Raw genomic sequence first — 16,596 nt, 5'->3', positions numbered from 1 at the left:
GGTCATTGATTGCTCAACACGGCCAGCTAGTATAAAATGTGCTTTCCACATTATCGCATTGCAAAACACGGTCAACAATATTAGGGGAAAAAATGGGCGAAAATGTTAAAGTCATTGTGCGTTGTCGTCCCATGAATCTAAAGGAAATCGGCAGCAAGTGTAATGTATGTGTTTTTAAGTAAATAAATAATAATTAATAAATAAATAAAAATAAATTAATGAATGAAGTAAATTAAATAAATAAATATATATTAATAAATATCAGCGAAATTATTCTAAAAAAAATTTGCTTTTTGAATGAATAAATAATAATAAATAAATACAAATAAATAAATACAAATAAATAAGTTAATTGTATAAACCTTGTGTTTGTGAACATTTGCCTACGTATGATACATCAGAGAAATTAATCGAAAGAAAATTACTAGTAAGTGAATAAATAAATAATAAATAATAAATAAAACAAATAAAAATAAATAAAATAAATCAGTTAAGTTTACAACACAACACACAACACAAGTTTGTAAAATAATAACAATAATGATAAAGAAATGAATGTTTTTTTTTTAAATAAATAAATAATAATAAATTAATAAAATTAATAAGTTTGAAAATATTTAGTCTTATTATTTCCGATAAATTAAGCTGCTCTTCATTATCGATTACCCTCCTCAAAAAAACAACTTTATTCATGTACCTTTTATATTTAATTCCATATATAATTTATATTTTTTTAATTCCCAGAGCATTGTGGAAATTGGTGACTACGTTGTCTCTGTGTTAAATCCCTCGGCGCGTAGTGCACCAAGAAAATCATTTACATTCGATAGCGTTTACGATGGACACTCAAAGACGGAAACAATCTATAATGATATGTGTTATTCGTTGGTCGAAAGTACCTTGGAGGGCTATAATGGCACCATTTTTGCCTATGGCCAAACTGGATGCGGCAAAACACACACAATGCAGGTAGGTAATTAATTGATTAAAAATATGTATATAACATATCATTAATAAATTTCCAATTTCAAAAAAGGGTGACGGATATTCCGGGGCTGTTGAAAACAATGGTATTATTCAGCGTTGCTTTGATCATATATTTGAAACCATTTCGATGGCAACAAGTGTAAGATATTTGGCATTGGTCAGCTACTTGGAGATTTACAATGAGAGTATAAGGGATCTGTTGAGTGCTAATAATCCGACAAGCATTAAAAACCATCCACTTAAAGATGTGCCAGGCTTGGGAGTCATGGTTCCAACATTAACCACTCAAGCAGTGATGAGTGCAACGGATTGTTATAATTGGCTAAATATTGGTAATAAAAATCGGGTCACAGCTGCCACCTTAATGAATGATAAGAGCTCGAGATCTCATACAATATTCACCATAAGTTTGGAACAGATTCAAGAAACGTGCTCGCCAGGAACAAATCCAATAATTGGGGGTATACGTAGAGGAAAATTAAACCTTGTCGATCTGGCGGGCTCCGAGAGACAGTGTAAAACGGGCGCTTTTGGTGAGAGATTAAAAGAGGCAACAAAAATTAATTTATCCCTATCGGCGCTGGGAAATGTAATCTCAGCATTGGTGGATGGCAAATCAAAGCATATACCATACAGAGACTCAAAACTAACTAGACTACTACAGGTATTAATAATCTATTTACATAAAATATATATTATAAATTAAATTTAAATAAATATTTAGGATTCCCTGGGTGGCAATACAAAAACTCTAATGGTATCCTGTGTATCGCCAGCCGATAACAGCTACGATGAGACTTTATCCACTCTACGATATGCCTGCCGGGCGAAGAGTATATCAAATATACCCACCATCAACGAGGATCCCAAGGATGCACAGCTGCGACAATATCAGGAGGAGATTATGAGCCTGAAACGCATGCTAGATGAGAATCAACAGGAGAATATTTTACTCAACGATAGAAACAAGAAATTATGGCTGGAGGAGGAAAAGGCCAAGATGCGACAACAAATGCAGGACGAAATAAACGACAAAGAAACCGAAAGGGAGCAAGGAGAGGAAGGAGTGGAAAGAGATGAGATTAAGGAGAGAGATGACGATTTTCAGTTGCATGCACGCAAACGCATCGATTTAATAAAACATGCACTCATTGGTGGGGAAAGAGTCAACGATATACAGCTGCGAGAGCGGCACAGAATGCGCAAATTGGAGGCACAACGTCATCTAAGTGCCATTGCCCATGCCCTGAGCCGCATGCAGAGCGAAGATCGGGATTTGTTGCAGGGACATTATGCCAGCATTCAACAGGAGATCAATAGCAAAAATGAACGAATTAAAATATCCAGCCAGAAAATCAAAATGTTGGAACGAGAAGTTGCTGATCTCAATTCAGAGTTCCAATTGGATAGGGAGGATTATTTGGATGAAATTAGGCATTTGGGTCGTAATCTTAAGTTTTATCAATTACTCCTTCTTAAAGCGCAACCAATTTTACGCAAAAATGGCAAAAATTGGTAAATATAATAATAATCGTATAAATATGCTCAATATTTTAATTCAAACTTCTTTCATTAGGAATCCAGAGAAACTTATGGAAAACTCTTTGTGGAATGATGATATTAAGTCGTGGAAGCTACCCAATGATATAGAAAATAATATCAAATTACCACCAGCGGATCTGAGAGTAGCTTTTCAAAAAATCAACTTTATCGAACACAAAAATTTGGACTTGGAGGCACGCAATGGAAAAGATATAGGTTATACAGAATCGGAAGATAGTACAGTAAGTATTATTATTATTCTTGCGAATCTAATTTAATTTAATGATTTTATTATTTTTTAGTTAATAACTGAGGAATCACCCGAATCTTACAAGTCAAATATATTAAAAAATTACTTTCGACCAAATCGTAAGTTAAATGATCAGTTACTGCAACGAACTAAAAGCTCGCAAGTCTACATGGGAGGTAAATATATAAGATATGGAATCTAATTGATATATATATAGATTTCAATTTCTTTACAGATTTCGCATTACGCAAAAATACGCCGCTGCCTATTAATGAGAATCAACTGAATACAACCTATAAATATGATTTACCTAGAACAAATCATCAAATAAACACCCTATAAAATAAAACTGTAAAAATTAAAGATTCAAATATAAGTGCTATATACATTTTAAAGATCTAAAAATAATGAAAGGAACAGCAGTCGGAAAAATGCAAAAATGTTTATATAAATTTGTATTCTATTTAATAGTAATCATCTTTTGAGAAAATAAACGTGTCTTAACTAACCTACACAGATAGTTTACCTTAATATATACAAACACTATGTACCTATTATAATTATTAATAATATTATACTTAAATGTAGTACTCCTAATGAATAAGGATGTTAATCGGCATACATTACAAACGAGGCGGCGGCATGGGTATTATCTGAAATCGTGGTAGTATTATTTGTATCACGCAATTCGACTTTAATTAAATTTCTAGAACTATCGCCGGGACTCAGAGGCTCTGAGTTGTTGAGACAATTATTATGGCGCGGAGTGCCCGTATTTCGCCTGCAAAAAACAAAATTTGTATATATATTATACATATAGATATATATATATTTATATTTGCTTACTTGGCCTTGGCATGGGTTAAAATGTGTGATTTTAAGTTAGTGGACTGTGCAAATTTCTTATTGCAGGCATCGAAAGGACAAACAAAAGGACGATCTCCCGTGTGGATTCTGACATGTGTTCTACAGAGAAACAGATAACATATATATATATTTATATAAATATATATATTATATATATGATTTATACCTTAAGTTAAAGTCAAGAGAGAAGCGTTTGCCGCAGCCTTCGAAGGTACACTGAAATGGTTTTTCGCCCGTGTGAACCAGTTGATGCCTCTTCAACTTGGAGCTCTCCACAAATGCCTTGCCACATTCGGCACAAACGTGCACCCGCGGCCCGTGTGTATGCAAATGTTTGCGCATTGCGGACGAATCCCGAAAGTATTTGTGACAACCCTTGTGCGGACAGGCGATCTTCTTATCATTGCTGTACTGAGAGAAATCTGAGACATCCCCAGCAGCAACAGCAGCAGCTCCATTTTCAGCCGAGTCTGTAGCTAAAATTAATAAATAAATTAATATAATACAATAATTTAATATTTATCTGTTTATTTCAAGTATATATATATATCGAGAGTTGAAAATATAGTACAATAATTTCTTTTTTATTTATTAATTTAGTTAATGTCAACTAAAGTCAAGAAGTATACAAATACAAATTTATTCAGTTAAATTGATAAATAAGATTTAAAAGTAACTTCAATTAAAAAAGAAATAAGAAATAGTTATAAAATTTCTACCAAAAAAAATTTGAATTAAATTAAATCAATTTTAGGACTTTTTTCAAATCAGTATCATAAAAAAACGCACAAAATCTTTTAAATATTTTTTATAGTTTAAAATTAAATTGAATTTTAAATTTTAGCAAGGAATATTTAATAGTAAACTGATTAAGAGAAATGAATTCTGCTCATCACAATAACTAATACTTAATATTTCATAATTACAACTAAGCTATGACTTACCTGAACGCACTATGCTATAGTTTGAGAGTGTTGTTCCAGAATTAGTCGTCTCATTATGCTGATTGATCAGATCACAATCATTATCGTTGCTTAATATGGATTGATTTCCGATTGGAAGAATTCCGCTGGAATCACTGCTAATTAGTTGACAATCCTGCGACGAAATTACAGCAAACGTTGACGAAGGTGTTGTTGAATTTCGCTTCGATTGTTGCTGTCGATTATTGCATTTATCTGTTGCTGATGTTGTTGTTGCTGTTGCTAGAGTTGTGCCAGTTAAAGGCAGTACCAAATGGGGTTGTAATTGAAGAAATTGCTCCTGCTGGAATAGCAATTGTTGCTGCTGTTGCTGTTGATTTAATACTGTCTCTGTTTTTCGTATATCTGTTTGTTCTGCGGCAGCATTTAAATAATCAATTTCATCAGCATTTTGCTCGGAACCAGAATATTCATCATCTGATGTCCCAGATGCCCACATTGTGACACTAAATTCCCCCTCCATTGTCTTGATTTGAACGAGTTTCTGTTCCCAGCGTCGACATTTGCCACTCTTTCGATCCATTATATCAACGTCTTTAATTTCCACCTTTTGTTGTTGCTGTTGTTGTTGCAACTGTTGCATGCAGTTGACCAAATCTTCGTCGTCTTCTTCGGTTCTTTTCGAGGATTCGTTTTGCTTTCTTTGACTGCTACAAATGAGTGCTAAATAATGAATCAATTAATTAAATTCAATTAACATTTTTTTTTGTTGAGATTTTTATCAAAAACGATGAATTGAAATAAGTTTAAGCGGTTATTTAACTCCATAAAAAACATACGTTTCTGTCTACTTACCATCATTTAAATGCTGTACATTTAATGTGTTTAGTTCATCGGCCTTTGAAATATCATCGTCATCGTTTTGAACTAATATACCATAATGTTCATAGGCAAAATTAGTTGGATCCATTACAGGCTGGTTTACATCAATTGTACAGTGCATTTACATATGTTATATTTACATATGTTCTCCTTACAGTTTACTGATTATGTTATTTACATATGTAAAGCGCTTATTCGCAATGCTTGCAGCGTTTCCTGAGCGTTGTTCGCTACACATACACATGCATATATATGTGTTTATGTTATTTACATATGTTATGCGCTTATTCGTTTTGCTTGAAGCGTTTCGCTTACATTTATTAATGGTTGTTGTTATGGCTCGTTTCTTAGATTAATTTGCTAAATTTGTACATTTTTGCATTTGGCGAGATCAAGAGAAGTTAATTAAATGTGGTCCATCCAGTTGCAGATATTTTCATACGAGACAAAAATGCCAGCCAAATTCATGCAAAACACTCCACAGAAAAATACGATGCTCTGTTATGGTGTCCGTCTGTGTATGTGTTTGTCCTTTGGCAGGGTTTTTAAAAGTAGCTTTGCTTATGCCTTGTTGGGAGCCGATTAACATAATAATATATTGTAAAATATTTGTGTTGAGAAGACAAACAATTGTGAACTTTATTTCGATCGCGAAAATAATTTAAAAGTAACTAAGCGAACAAAAATGGATGCGATGAATAACTGACGGTGTGACCAGAGTTTTAACGCCGTAAAATACCACGCTCTTTTATCAACACAAATTTCACAAAAACAGTGCTGATAAGCTGGTTGTTTATTTGCTTAATGGAACAATTGCGACGTTATGACAAACGAAACTGCTTTAATCAATTATTAGAGATTTATTATTATTATTAACATTAAATATTAAATGTTAACTAAGGAATTTAATGCTTTGTTTATTGTAGTTTTGTGATGTAAAACGTTGACAACATTTATTTAATTATTTAAATACAAAGTTCTACATTTATTGAGCTACACAACAAAAATTATATATAGGAGCTGTAAGTGATTAATCTAAATGTAATGTTAATTGGTTTACTAATTTAAAATAATAAAAACTATCACAAATTGTAGAATCTTGATAATTTCATTAATTTGAAATAATTCATTTATTATAATATTTGTTTTATTACATTAAAATAAACTAAAAACTGTAGCAAAACAGCATTTGATTATAAAATATGGTTATTTCGATTAATTTCATATTCATATTCATTCATAAACAATTTTTAAATCACATATTAAAATTATATGTATCTAAGCTGTTTCATTTCTCCCAAAGTTCCAATTACGTTTTTGTATTAATTATAAATCGCAAAGTGTAGCATGTCTTTTTTGGACAACTAACAACACTGTTTGCTGGCTGCCATCTTTTGACAGTTGTGCCAACGTGACTACCTTTTCCGGTTCAGGCGTTCACCATGGCGGTCGGCAAGAATAAGGGTCTCTCCAAAGGCGGCAAGAAAGGTGGCAAAAAGAAGGTGATCGATCCCTTCTCGCGCAAGGATTGGTACGATGTCAAGGCACCAAACATGTTCCAAACACGCCAAATTGGCAAAACCCTCGTGAATCGTACGCAGGGCCAACGCATTGCGTCCGACTATTTGAAAGGTCGCGTTTTTGAAGTTTCGCTGGCTGATTTGCAGAAAGACATCGATCCCGAGCGCTCGTTCCGCAAGTTCCGCCTGATTGCCGAAGATGTGCAGGATCGCAATGTGCTGTGCAATTTTCATGGCATGGATTTGACCACCGATAAATACAGGTATGTGTGTGTGTAGAGTATTTAAATATATGTGTGTATGGCAGTGTATAATAAAATAATAAAAAAAAATATATATAATTAAACATCCGAAAGACAAACTTGTGCATGACTTCTGTTACCATTTACATTAACATTTTCCATTCTGCAAACACAGGTCGATGGTTAAGAAGTGGCAAACACTCATCGAGGCCATTGTCGAGGCCAAAACAAGCGACGGTTATTTGTTGCGTATATTCTGCATCGGATTCACATCGAAGGATCAACAGTCGCAGCGTAAAACGTGCTACGCTCAGCAGTCGCAGGTGCGCAAGATTCGCGCCCGCATGACTGACATTATTACGAACGAGGTGAGCGGAGTCGATTTGAAGCAGCTGGTCAATAAGCTGGCCTTGGACTCGATTGCCAAGGACATTGAGAAGAGTTGTCAGCGCATTTATCCGCTGCACGATGTCTACATTCGCAAGGTAAAGGTGCTCAAGAAGCCCCGCTTCGATGTCTCCAAATTGCTCGAACTTCATAACGATGGCGGTGGCAAAACCACAGAAGCCGTCGTCTCCGCCGAGGGTGCCGTCATCGATCGCCCCGAGGGCTATGAGCCACCTGTCCAGGAGGCCGTTTAAATAACTAAATTATACACTTTGAATTCCCATTTCAAAATGTCAAACAATTAAAAAAAAAAAATTATATTTTGTTTACAATTATTGGGCATTTTTTCGGGTTTCTTTTTATTATTTCTTTTCAGGCATTTCCTCTAAAATTTGACGGCCTTTTGGAAAGGTGAGTGTAAAACTAATTATTTTTGATATTTAATTAATTTATGATTTATTTATAACATGATCTTATTTATTTTCCGTCTATTTTTCTTTTATTTTATCAGACTTTTCTAAAATTTGACGGCCTTTTAAAAATGGGTGAGTTTAAAATGTTTATTTATTAATTTCACATATTTATTTTTGAACATGATGTTTTTTAAAATTATTTTTCGTCTCTGTATAATTAATTGATGAGAATCTAAAATTAAGCTGAAAGCGATACAGCAATTTTGATCTTCCATCTTTTATCTAACTTTATTTATTATTAATTCAAGTGTTTTTAATTATTTTTGCAGCAATTCATTCATCATTCTTCATTTTCTTCCAAAAATGGTAAGCTGTCTTTTTATATATTTATTTATTATTATATACATTTACTGATGATCTTTTATTTGCTACTCTTGAATAACTAAATTGATGAAACTTTTCACCTTTGTAACTGATGAATCTCTATTTGAATTAAATATTTTTATTTATTGACAATGGTTATTAAATTTAGAACTGTTTTTCTATTTTTTTTTTTTTTACAGAATTGCACACAAATTGAATATAAGTAAATTAAATCTGCAAATGGTGAGTTGTTTATATTTTTAAATGTTTATTTTAGTTCTACTGATGATTTTTTATTTATTTGCTACTCTTGAAAATTCACTCTGATGAAACTTGTCACCTTTGCAACTGAGCTTAAATTCATTTTTTTGTAGTTTCACTTTTTCTACAATATTTAAATCAATCTTCTCTATTTTTTCAGATATATACCTTCTTTTGTACATATGCTCGCTCTACATTGGAAAAAAAAGGTTTGTTAGTTTAATTTTTTTAAATTGAAACTATTTTATAATGATGACAAACTTACCCAGCTCGCTTTGATTTATCATGAAGAGAACTGTTCCAAATCCAACGCAAACTAATTAATTGCTGATATTGAATTTTAAATAATTAATAAATAAATAAAATAAAACCTGCTAATTGCGCTTTATACACTTTTTGAATTACAGTGTGTGGCATGACGCGAAAAATATTTTCTACATTTAAAAGTAAGTTTTTAATAAATATTTAAGAAATATGAATATGAATATTAAATATGATGATTTATCTACGGATTCCCCATCATTTGTGCAATAAATGACAAATCCAACTACTGAATTAAAATTTTAAATGTTTACTATTTATCAATTTATATATATAAGTTATCTTTATATTTATTTTCGTTTGCTTGCAGTTGGAAACTTCTGGTTTCTGGAAATTTATTGTGATTTGCTTGTTAAAAAAGTAAGTAAAAATAAATAACTATTAAAAAACTGTATTAAATTAATGATGAACATTCAATCGTATTTGAATTAATCATGTGAACGATTTTGTTTAAGATAGTAGAACTGATTAGCATATTGATTGTTTAAGTTAGTTGTAGTTACTTTGAAATATCTTAATGAGCATTATTTTCAATTTTTTTTTAGCAACGACAACATTTATTGTGGAAAGAAAGGTTCGTTTTATATTGTTTTATAATTGTTTTAAATCCAATACAAATTCTGATGACAAACTTACCCAGCTCGCTTCGATAAGCCATGAAGAGAACTGTTACAAATCCAACGCAAATTAATTAATTGCTGATATTATTTATAAAAAGTATTAAAAGCTCCTTTACAAAAAATCTGCTAATTTATCTTTTTTTATAATTTTCTCTTTTATAGCATGAAGGAGGCTATTTTATTTCTAGCGGAAATTTACCGTAGGTAAAAGGTAAACTAATTAAAATGCTTAATTTGAATTATGATTTATCTACGGATTCCCCATCACTTACACCATAAATGACAAAACCGGATCTGCTGAAATTAAAATGGCATTTAAGCCATAAGTTTTTTATTTAAAATGAATACTTTATTTGGGAAGCTGAAATGAACTGTTTGCATCCCAAATAAAATTAAAAGCAGCAGTTATTTCTTATATATTAAACAATTAAAACAATTCCTGTTGCGATATAGTAAATGAATAAATATTTAAATACAAGAAAACAACTGATAATTAATTTTTGGTCTCTTTCATACATTCATGGACAATGTTTGGCTTTTTTCCAGATTTTTGTTTTAGAAAGTATCGTGGCAGAAAAATTTGTAAAAGTATTTTCGGCTTCAAATTAAATATCGATAATATGAATTTCAGCTCGTTTTGGCTGCTAACAACATTATGATTTACGCGATATAATCGATAGCAAGTAACTTGTGCAAGTTGAAATGATCGATATTTCAACTGTCAAATATCAGCTGTTTTCTGTGCCGCAGCGAGTACTGCTTGTTAACAGCTGAAGCAACTCGTCTGTCATAGTAACAGTGCCGTTTTGAAATATGTACACAGCGCTAGCTGTTATTCCTAACAGCTTTCAGTTGTGTTACGGAAGCGTTCGACGCTCTGTTAATTTCTCAGTTTTTGTTGCGCGAGGTTTGGCGAGCTGGCTGTGTGTGATATTTTCAAGCGTTTTTTAATATTAAATTTACCGCATTTCAAAAATTGCACTTACTACAGAAAAAGTCGTAACTCTTTAATGGTAATTTAAAATTAAAATTTATATGCAAAATGAGGTAAATAATTGATTATATGCACGAATTAAGTAACGAAAGAAAGAAGGATCGTGCCGACGAAATTTTACTTCTTGACAAAATAAAGATACATATAAATATATATACACTGGTGTGTATATAAATGTATGTGAATGTGAATGTACACACATGTAAAACAGCAGAAAATACTTATGCATACACACATATGAATGTATCGCGTGAGTATGTGTCAATGTGTGTGTAACGTGTGGCGTTTTTGATCGGGATCGTCGTCATCGTAGCGTCTGTGTGTATGTATATGTGTGTGTCTGTTTATATATATATATGCTTTGGTTCTGTCAATGTATTGGTGGCATGTGCGTTTGACGAGTAAAAGTTGACAAAAAAGAAAATAAAATACAAAACAAGTAAAAAAAAGTGCGATAAATTCAAATCAAATCAAAATAAATAAAAATTGTGTGTAACAGAAATAAAAATAAATATAAAAAAAGTGTGTTCCACAAATCAAATGTAATATTGTTTTAGATATAACAATTTACATATGAATGTGCAAGTGTATTAGTGTATATGTGTATGCGAATGAATATGAAACATACACAAAAAATATAGATAAAAATCTAAATAATTAAATATAAATCTACATACAACGAGTGCCAATTAAAAGTCAAATAAAAACGCATCTGTGTTACCGACGGCAATTACAATTTTCAAAACGTAAGTTTTTTATATATTGTATCTAAATACTTAGCCCAAATTGTAATTCTTTGAATTCACACAATGCTGTTTGTTTATAAGCGTGTGTGTGTGTATGGGTTTATTTGCTGAAAATACAAAATACAAATCATTTTTCATATTCTCTGCTCTTTGATTTTGAGTTGTTTTTTTTCTGTTCGTCTACCTGTTGATATTTTATCCTACAATCACGTCTCTAAATAGAAACTCGTTGTGTCATTAGCAGTAGTGTTGTTGTTGTTGTTTTGGGTTCGCTTGTTACCTTGAACTAATAGTTAACCTTATTCCCTGCTGTGCACACACACATACGCAGAGACCCGCACCTCATCAGGTACATGCGTATGTTTGTTGTATGTATGTGTGTGTATGAAAATAGACGAAGCAATGTTCGAAACTTCAGCATAAGCCCTACGCGCACACGCACACACAGGCACACACTACAAATACATACCTACAGATATTGCGCTTGTGTATGGTCGTTTTCCATTCTTTCGTTGTCTCTTCGAAAGAGACAGTGACAGCAGAAGCAGCGGCGGCGTCTCGGGCTCGACTCGGCTTCGTTCGGATCCGCATGACTCCTCGGCTCTACACACTAAAAGCAGACAGCAGAAGAAGAAACATAACACAAACACACACATGCACAAATACAAATGCAAACAGTGATGAGATTGTTCTAGGAAGTCGTTTCATTATCGACTGGCCGTAGTCGAAGACGAAGACGCAGGCAAAGGCGCAAAAAGGCCTTGTGCATTTTTACTTTTAACGAAAATGATGACAAGTAGGACATCGAAAATACATTCATACAAACACATGCTTATATATGTTTAGCATAGAAACTGATACTGATAAATACAAATTTCTGTCTGTATAAATATTTGCTTTTCTGCAGTGATTAAAACAATTTTTTTTTTTAGTTGAGAAACAACACACAGCTGATTGTCTTAGGCACATTTCGAACTATTCTTCAGGGGACAACTAACTGAGCTTTTGCCGCTGCTCAGCAAATTATATATACATCTGCATAATGGGAATGCATATTACAGCAATTCAATTGGAAGTCTACTCCATTAACATTAAAGAAATGGCAAATGTTACCAATTATCGGTTATTTTTGGTAATAGGACAGTAATAGCTCTGTCCGTTTAACAGTCCATATATACATTAACATATTAATTACATGTAATTTTTTTGATCAGCGGTAAATAACCAAGCACAAAACAACTTATGAAAGAAGAAGAAAAAGCGTCACTAAAAGGACGGTTTATGTGTGTCATATACTTTTAAAATGCATTGCTTATACAGAACATTAATATAAGAATATAATTATAAGAGTATAAGAGAATTAATAACTTATAAGATGTTGTAGGTTGTGGTATAAGACACAAATATTAATGGAAATCTTTTTATTGTTTACAGGCGTGCATATGTGGACGAAATTTAATGTAAAGACGCATTAAGGAATTATTTGTTTCTGTTTTTTGTTTGTTTTTATTTTGTAAATCCGCCGGTAAATGCGCTTGAAGCGATATGGCCGGCAAATTAGTCAATCCGGTTATAATCCAACTGAAGCACTTTAAATACGGAATAGTAGTTGTGATGATGACGCTGATGATGACGTCATATTATGCAGCATTTAGCAACAGCTTCCCGAAGGCAATATTAAAATAAATTTCGCTCGCACTACTAAACAACCTGGAAGGTGACTGGAAAGTGTCTGGCTGCTGCTGCTGGTGGTGGTGGGAAGAGTATTAAAACATGCCTCATACACATTCGCGTCATGGTGCATCCGGTGATGATTTAGGCAGCACCGACGAGGTAAAGATATTCAAAGATGAAGGCGATCGCGAAGATGAGAAAATATCATCCGAGAACCTTTTAGTCGAAGAGAAATCAAGCCTTATCGATTTAACAGAGAGTGAGGTAAATTATACTTGTTGAAAATTAATTTCTTTATTAAATTACATTCATTAATTATATATATTATAATATTAATAGAATATTAAATTTAATTGAATTAAATTTATTAATTATGTATATTTAATAGTAATCGAATATTAAATTTAATAAATTACATTTATTATTTATGTATTTTTTTAACAGGAAAAGGGCAGCAAAACAGTGACGAGGCCGGATCACAGTCCCGTATTCAGTAAGTGCCATTAATTTATTTTAATATTTATATTATTTTTATCTATACATCTATATACACCCACCCACACATACATACATACACATATTTATGGAAATAAATAACATTTATTATTAGGGGGGAAGCTGCACCGCGGCCTATTTGATCTATTGTGCCCCCCTTCTGAGTCTATAGCTCTTCCATCAGCCCCAACTCCCTTACGAACGTGAGGATCTTTGTTGGGTTGAGGTCTACTATGTTCTTGCAATTCAAAACATGCGCCCCTAGGATGCTGCTTCTTCTTCTAATTAAGGCGACACATTCTGCCAGGATGTGCATCGAGGATTCCTCCCCTCTTTCACAAAACCTGCAGAGATCGCTACTATATATACCCAATTTTGTCAGGTGACTCTTTGAACGAACTTCATGGACTACCTTGGATGTTATCTTAGTCCCCATTATAGCTTTCAATGCTGCTTGACTATCGGATAGGATGGATATATCCGTATTCCGATAGTTACGTTCTATGTTGATGTCCGCACATCTCCCTATCGCACCTACCTCAGCCTGAAATATGCTGGTGTGCGTTCCCAGGGATTCATGGTAAGATACCCGAGGACCCACCACTCCAAGGCCGGTTTCATGGGATGGACTTCATCCAGAGTTGTCCATTCCCTTTTACTACTCATACGAACTGTGAAATTTCGCTCGAATATGTATTCCGCTGCCATTTCGTCCCTAGGTTGCGTAAGTAGGGGTAGTTCGTTTGAAAGGAGTTGGGCATCTTTATGGCTTAGGATATGGTTGCCCCCAACTCCTTCTGCTGATATCCTGAAAAGCGTGGCTTTCTGCTTGAGCCTTATGATATGGTGGACTGGTGTGAGCTCCATTAAGGCTCCAAGGGCAATTGTTGGGCAGGTGCGCATACCTCCTGTCATACATACGCATGCCATTTGCAATTTTTGTAGTTGTTTCTTCACGGTGATCATCCGCACCCTGTCACCCCATGCAACCACCCCATAGGTTAACATGGGTCTTACTATCATCAGGTACAGTCATATCTTTGGTGATGTACCCCATGATTTGCCGGCAATACTACGACATGTATAAAGCGCCCTGGAGCACTTTAATATCGTGTTTATATAAATAAATAACATAGAAACATAACTGTTATTTTGACCATTTCGAGTAAAAGCTGCACTGCCCATCGCTACTTGATTTCTTATTGTTATTCGGTGGGGAACTGTGCATAGATAAAATTAAATGCAAGCTGATCGGCAGCAGTCTGTACATATTATTTGCCACCGACTGCGGCTTGCGAGAAATTAGTGTAGAAAAACTATCAAATCTAATTAGAACTAAGCAAAAAGATTATAGGCAGGCAACCTGAAAGAAGCAGAAGAAGAGCTGCTGATTGCTTAGCATTGACAACTAATAAATATATATATATATATATATATAAATATATATATATATATATATATATATATAATACAAGCATGAACGAGCAACGCATTCGTCATGCACTGTTTTTATAAACAAACTTAAATGAGACAGGCGGCAAACATGTGCTTATATTTTGAAGCCACAGTTGTTGTTGGGGCGGATAAATAACCGGCTGCTGCTGCCGACGCCTCTGCTGCTGCTGTTGCCTCGGTTACTTCCAGCGCTGCTGCCAGCGTCGCTTTAGCTTTTTAGTATTTGTTGCGTTCGTTTTCGTTCCATGGTTGGTGCTAACAAGGTGATGCAGATCGCCTCGTCGACACGCTACTTCATTTCTTGTTTTCTTGTTGTTTCTTGTTTTTTCTGTTTTCTGTTTGCTATATTTTGCTTTCTTTTCGCCGTCAGCGCGGCTTATTCGGAGCATGTCAGTGTGTATGTGTGTTTGTTCTTTTGAAAAGAACGAGTAAATGTATGTATGTGTTTTTATCAGTATATGCATGTGTTAGTGCATGTTTGTATGTATGATTTTCGGTTTGCTTGCAAGCCAAATTAAAAAGCGAACACACACACACGTTACATATGCATATGTATGTATGTTTGTATGTATGCAAGCGCTTTAAATTTAATTTGTGTTTGCAGTTGATTGTTTAAACAGAAATAACCACTGCCAACATAAAATTTGGATATTTATTATTGATTTGTGCACAAATATAACACTGAATTCACATTCAGCTTATTTTCTAAAATGACGATTGTGACAAGTGTGAAATTATTTCCCTTTACCTGGCATTTAATCTGTTATTTTACAGTAAATGTATTACATACATAATGCTTAATATAAGAATATTTTAAGCGATCACTACTTACCACTGCAAAGTTCACATTTGTACTTTCTTATTAACAGTGCATAAGCACGTAATGCTTAACATAAGCATGCTTTAAGCATCTGCATACAACGATCAATACTTAACATTGCACAGCACAGTTCACATGCACATAAATTGCACCTATGTACATTTGTACCAACTTATATATGTACATTTATAAATACATATCTACACACACATATGTATGTGCTCACTTTGCAGCAAGCGTCGATTGCGACTGCTAGACAGGCAGACAGACATGCATAACTTGTTAACAACCCGACGCCGCCGTCTACACATTTTTTTTTTGTTTTTGCTGTTTTTTTTAAAGCCCATAACAAAACAGTTAACGAGCTTTTTACCTTTGGTTCCTTGACCACACTCTGCAGGAGAATTCTGCTAAACAATGTTAAGCAGAAGAAGCTGCAGAAGAAGAAGAGGCGTAATCAGCCCAGTGGCTTATTTGAGAAGGGTTGCTTTTTGTGTGGCGCCAAAATTAATACAAAAAGATATATAAATAAAATTACATGAGCACTTTTAAATATTTATGTATATTAAATTTTAAAACTTTATAATTTGTTATATATGCATAATCCCTTGCACTTTAAATCGCGACGACCCTGAAATCCCATGTGTGTGTGTGAGCATTGAAAACATTTTATTCATGTATACACAAATACATAAAAACATACATACAAGCGCAAATAGTATGTGTTTTGTTGAGGCCAAACTCACATAAACACACACCTACACACAAAAATACATACAAATGCAAGTCGCACACTGGAATTATGAGCATGAATTGGAATTTAATTGTATATAA

At 33.6% G+C, this 16,596-nt stretch overlaps 4 protein-coding genes across 4 annotated transcripts in view; 3 read left to right on the top strand and 1 right to left on the bottom strand.

Annotated features, from left to right (window-relative positions):
- Positions 1–61: 61 nt before the first annotated feature.
- LOC6570335 (osmotic avoidance abnormal protein 3) lies at positions 62–3,291 on the top strand. Its single transcript, XM_001996475.3, has 7 exons — positions 62–164; positions 745–969; positions 1,037–1,651; positions 1,712–2,502; positions 2,564–2,771; positions 2,832–2,955; positions 3,015–3,291. Exons 1-7 carry the CDS (start codon positions 93–95, stop codon positions 3,119–3,121), a joined length of 2,142 nt encoding a protein of 713 aa, XP_001996511.2. The 5' UTR covers positions 62–92; the 3' UTR covers positions 3,122–3,291.
- On the bottom strand, positions 3,222–6,156 carry LOC6570336 (polycomb protein PHO). The gene is made up of 5 exons (XM_001996476.2): positions 5,425–6,156; positions 4,591–5,292; positions 3,813–4,122; positions 3,626–3,745; positions 3,222–3,560 (listed from the first exon to the last, which is right to left on the bottom strand). Exons 1-5 carry the CDS (start codon positions 5,570–5,572, stop codon positions 3,389–3,391), a joined length of 1,452 nt encoding a protein of 483 aa, XP_001996512.2. The 5' UTR covers positions 5,573–6,156; the 3' UTR covers positions 3,222–3,388.
- A 672-nt stretch (positions 6,157–6,828) lies between these two features.
- On the top strand, positions 6,829–7,918 carry LOC6570337 (40S ribosomal protein S3a). The gene is made up of 2 exons (XM_001996477.3): positions 6,829–7,234; positions 7,389–7,918. Exons 1-2 carry the CDS (start codon positions 6,894–6,896, stop codon positions 7,852–7,854), a joined length of 807 nt encoding a protein of 268 aa, XP_001996513.1. The 5' UTR covers positions 6,829–6,893; the 3' UTR covers positions 7,855–7,918.
- A 3,318-nt stretch (positions 7,919–11,236) lies between these two features.
- The window catches only part of LOC6570275 (protein pangolin, isoforms A/H/I/S), a 37,486-nt gene continuing 32,126 nt past the window's right edge, over positions 11,237–16,596 (top strand). Inside the window, exons 1-3 of the mRNA XM_043215852.1 lie at positions 11,237–11,318; positions 12,753–13,256; positions 13,437–13,485. Of these exons, the coding sequence (XP_043071787.1) occupies positions 13,092–13,256; positions 13,437–13,485 (214 nt within the window). The 5' untranslated portion in view covers positions 11,237–11,318; positions 12,753–13,091. The remainder of the gene's footprint in view (positions 11,319–12,752; positions 13,257–13,436; positions 13,486–16,596) is intronic.

Source organism: Drosophila grimshawi, unplaced genomic scaffold (genome assembly GCF_018153295.1).
Source record: "Drosophila grimshawi isolate 15287-2541.00 unplaced genomic scaffold, ASM1815329v1 contig_80, whole genome shotgun sequence".
Classification (NCBI taxonomy): domain Eukaryota; kingdom Metazoa; phylum Arthropoda; class Insecta; order Diptera; family Drosophilidae; genus Drosophila; species Drosophila grimshawi.
This window is presented reverse-complemented; position numbering and strand designations above follow the sequence as displayed.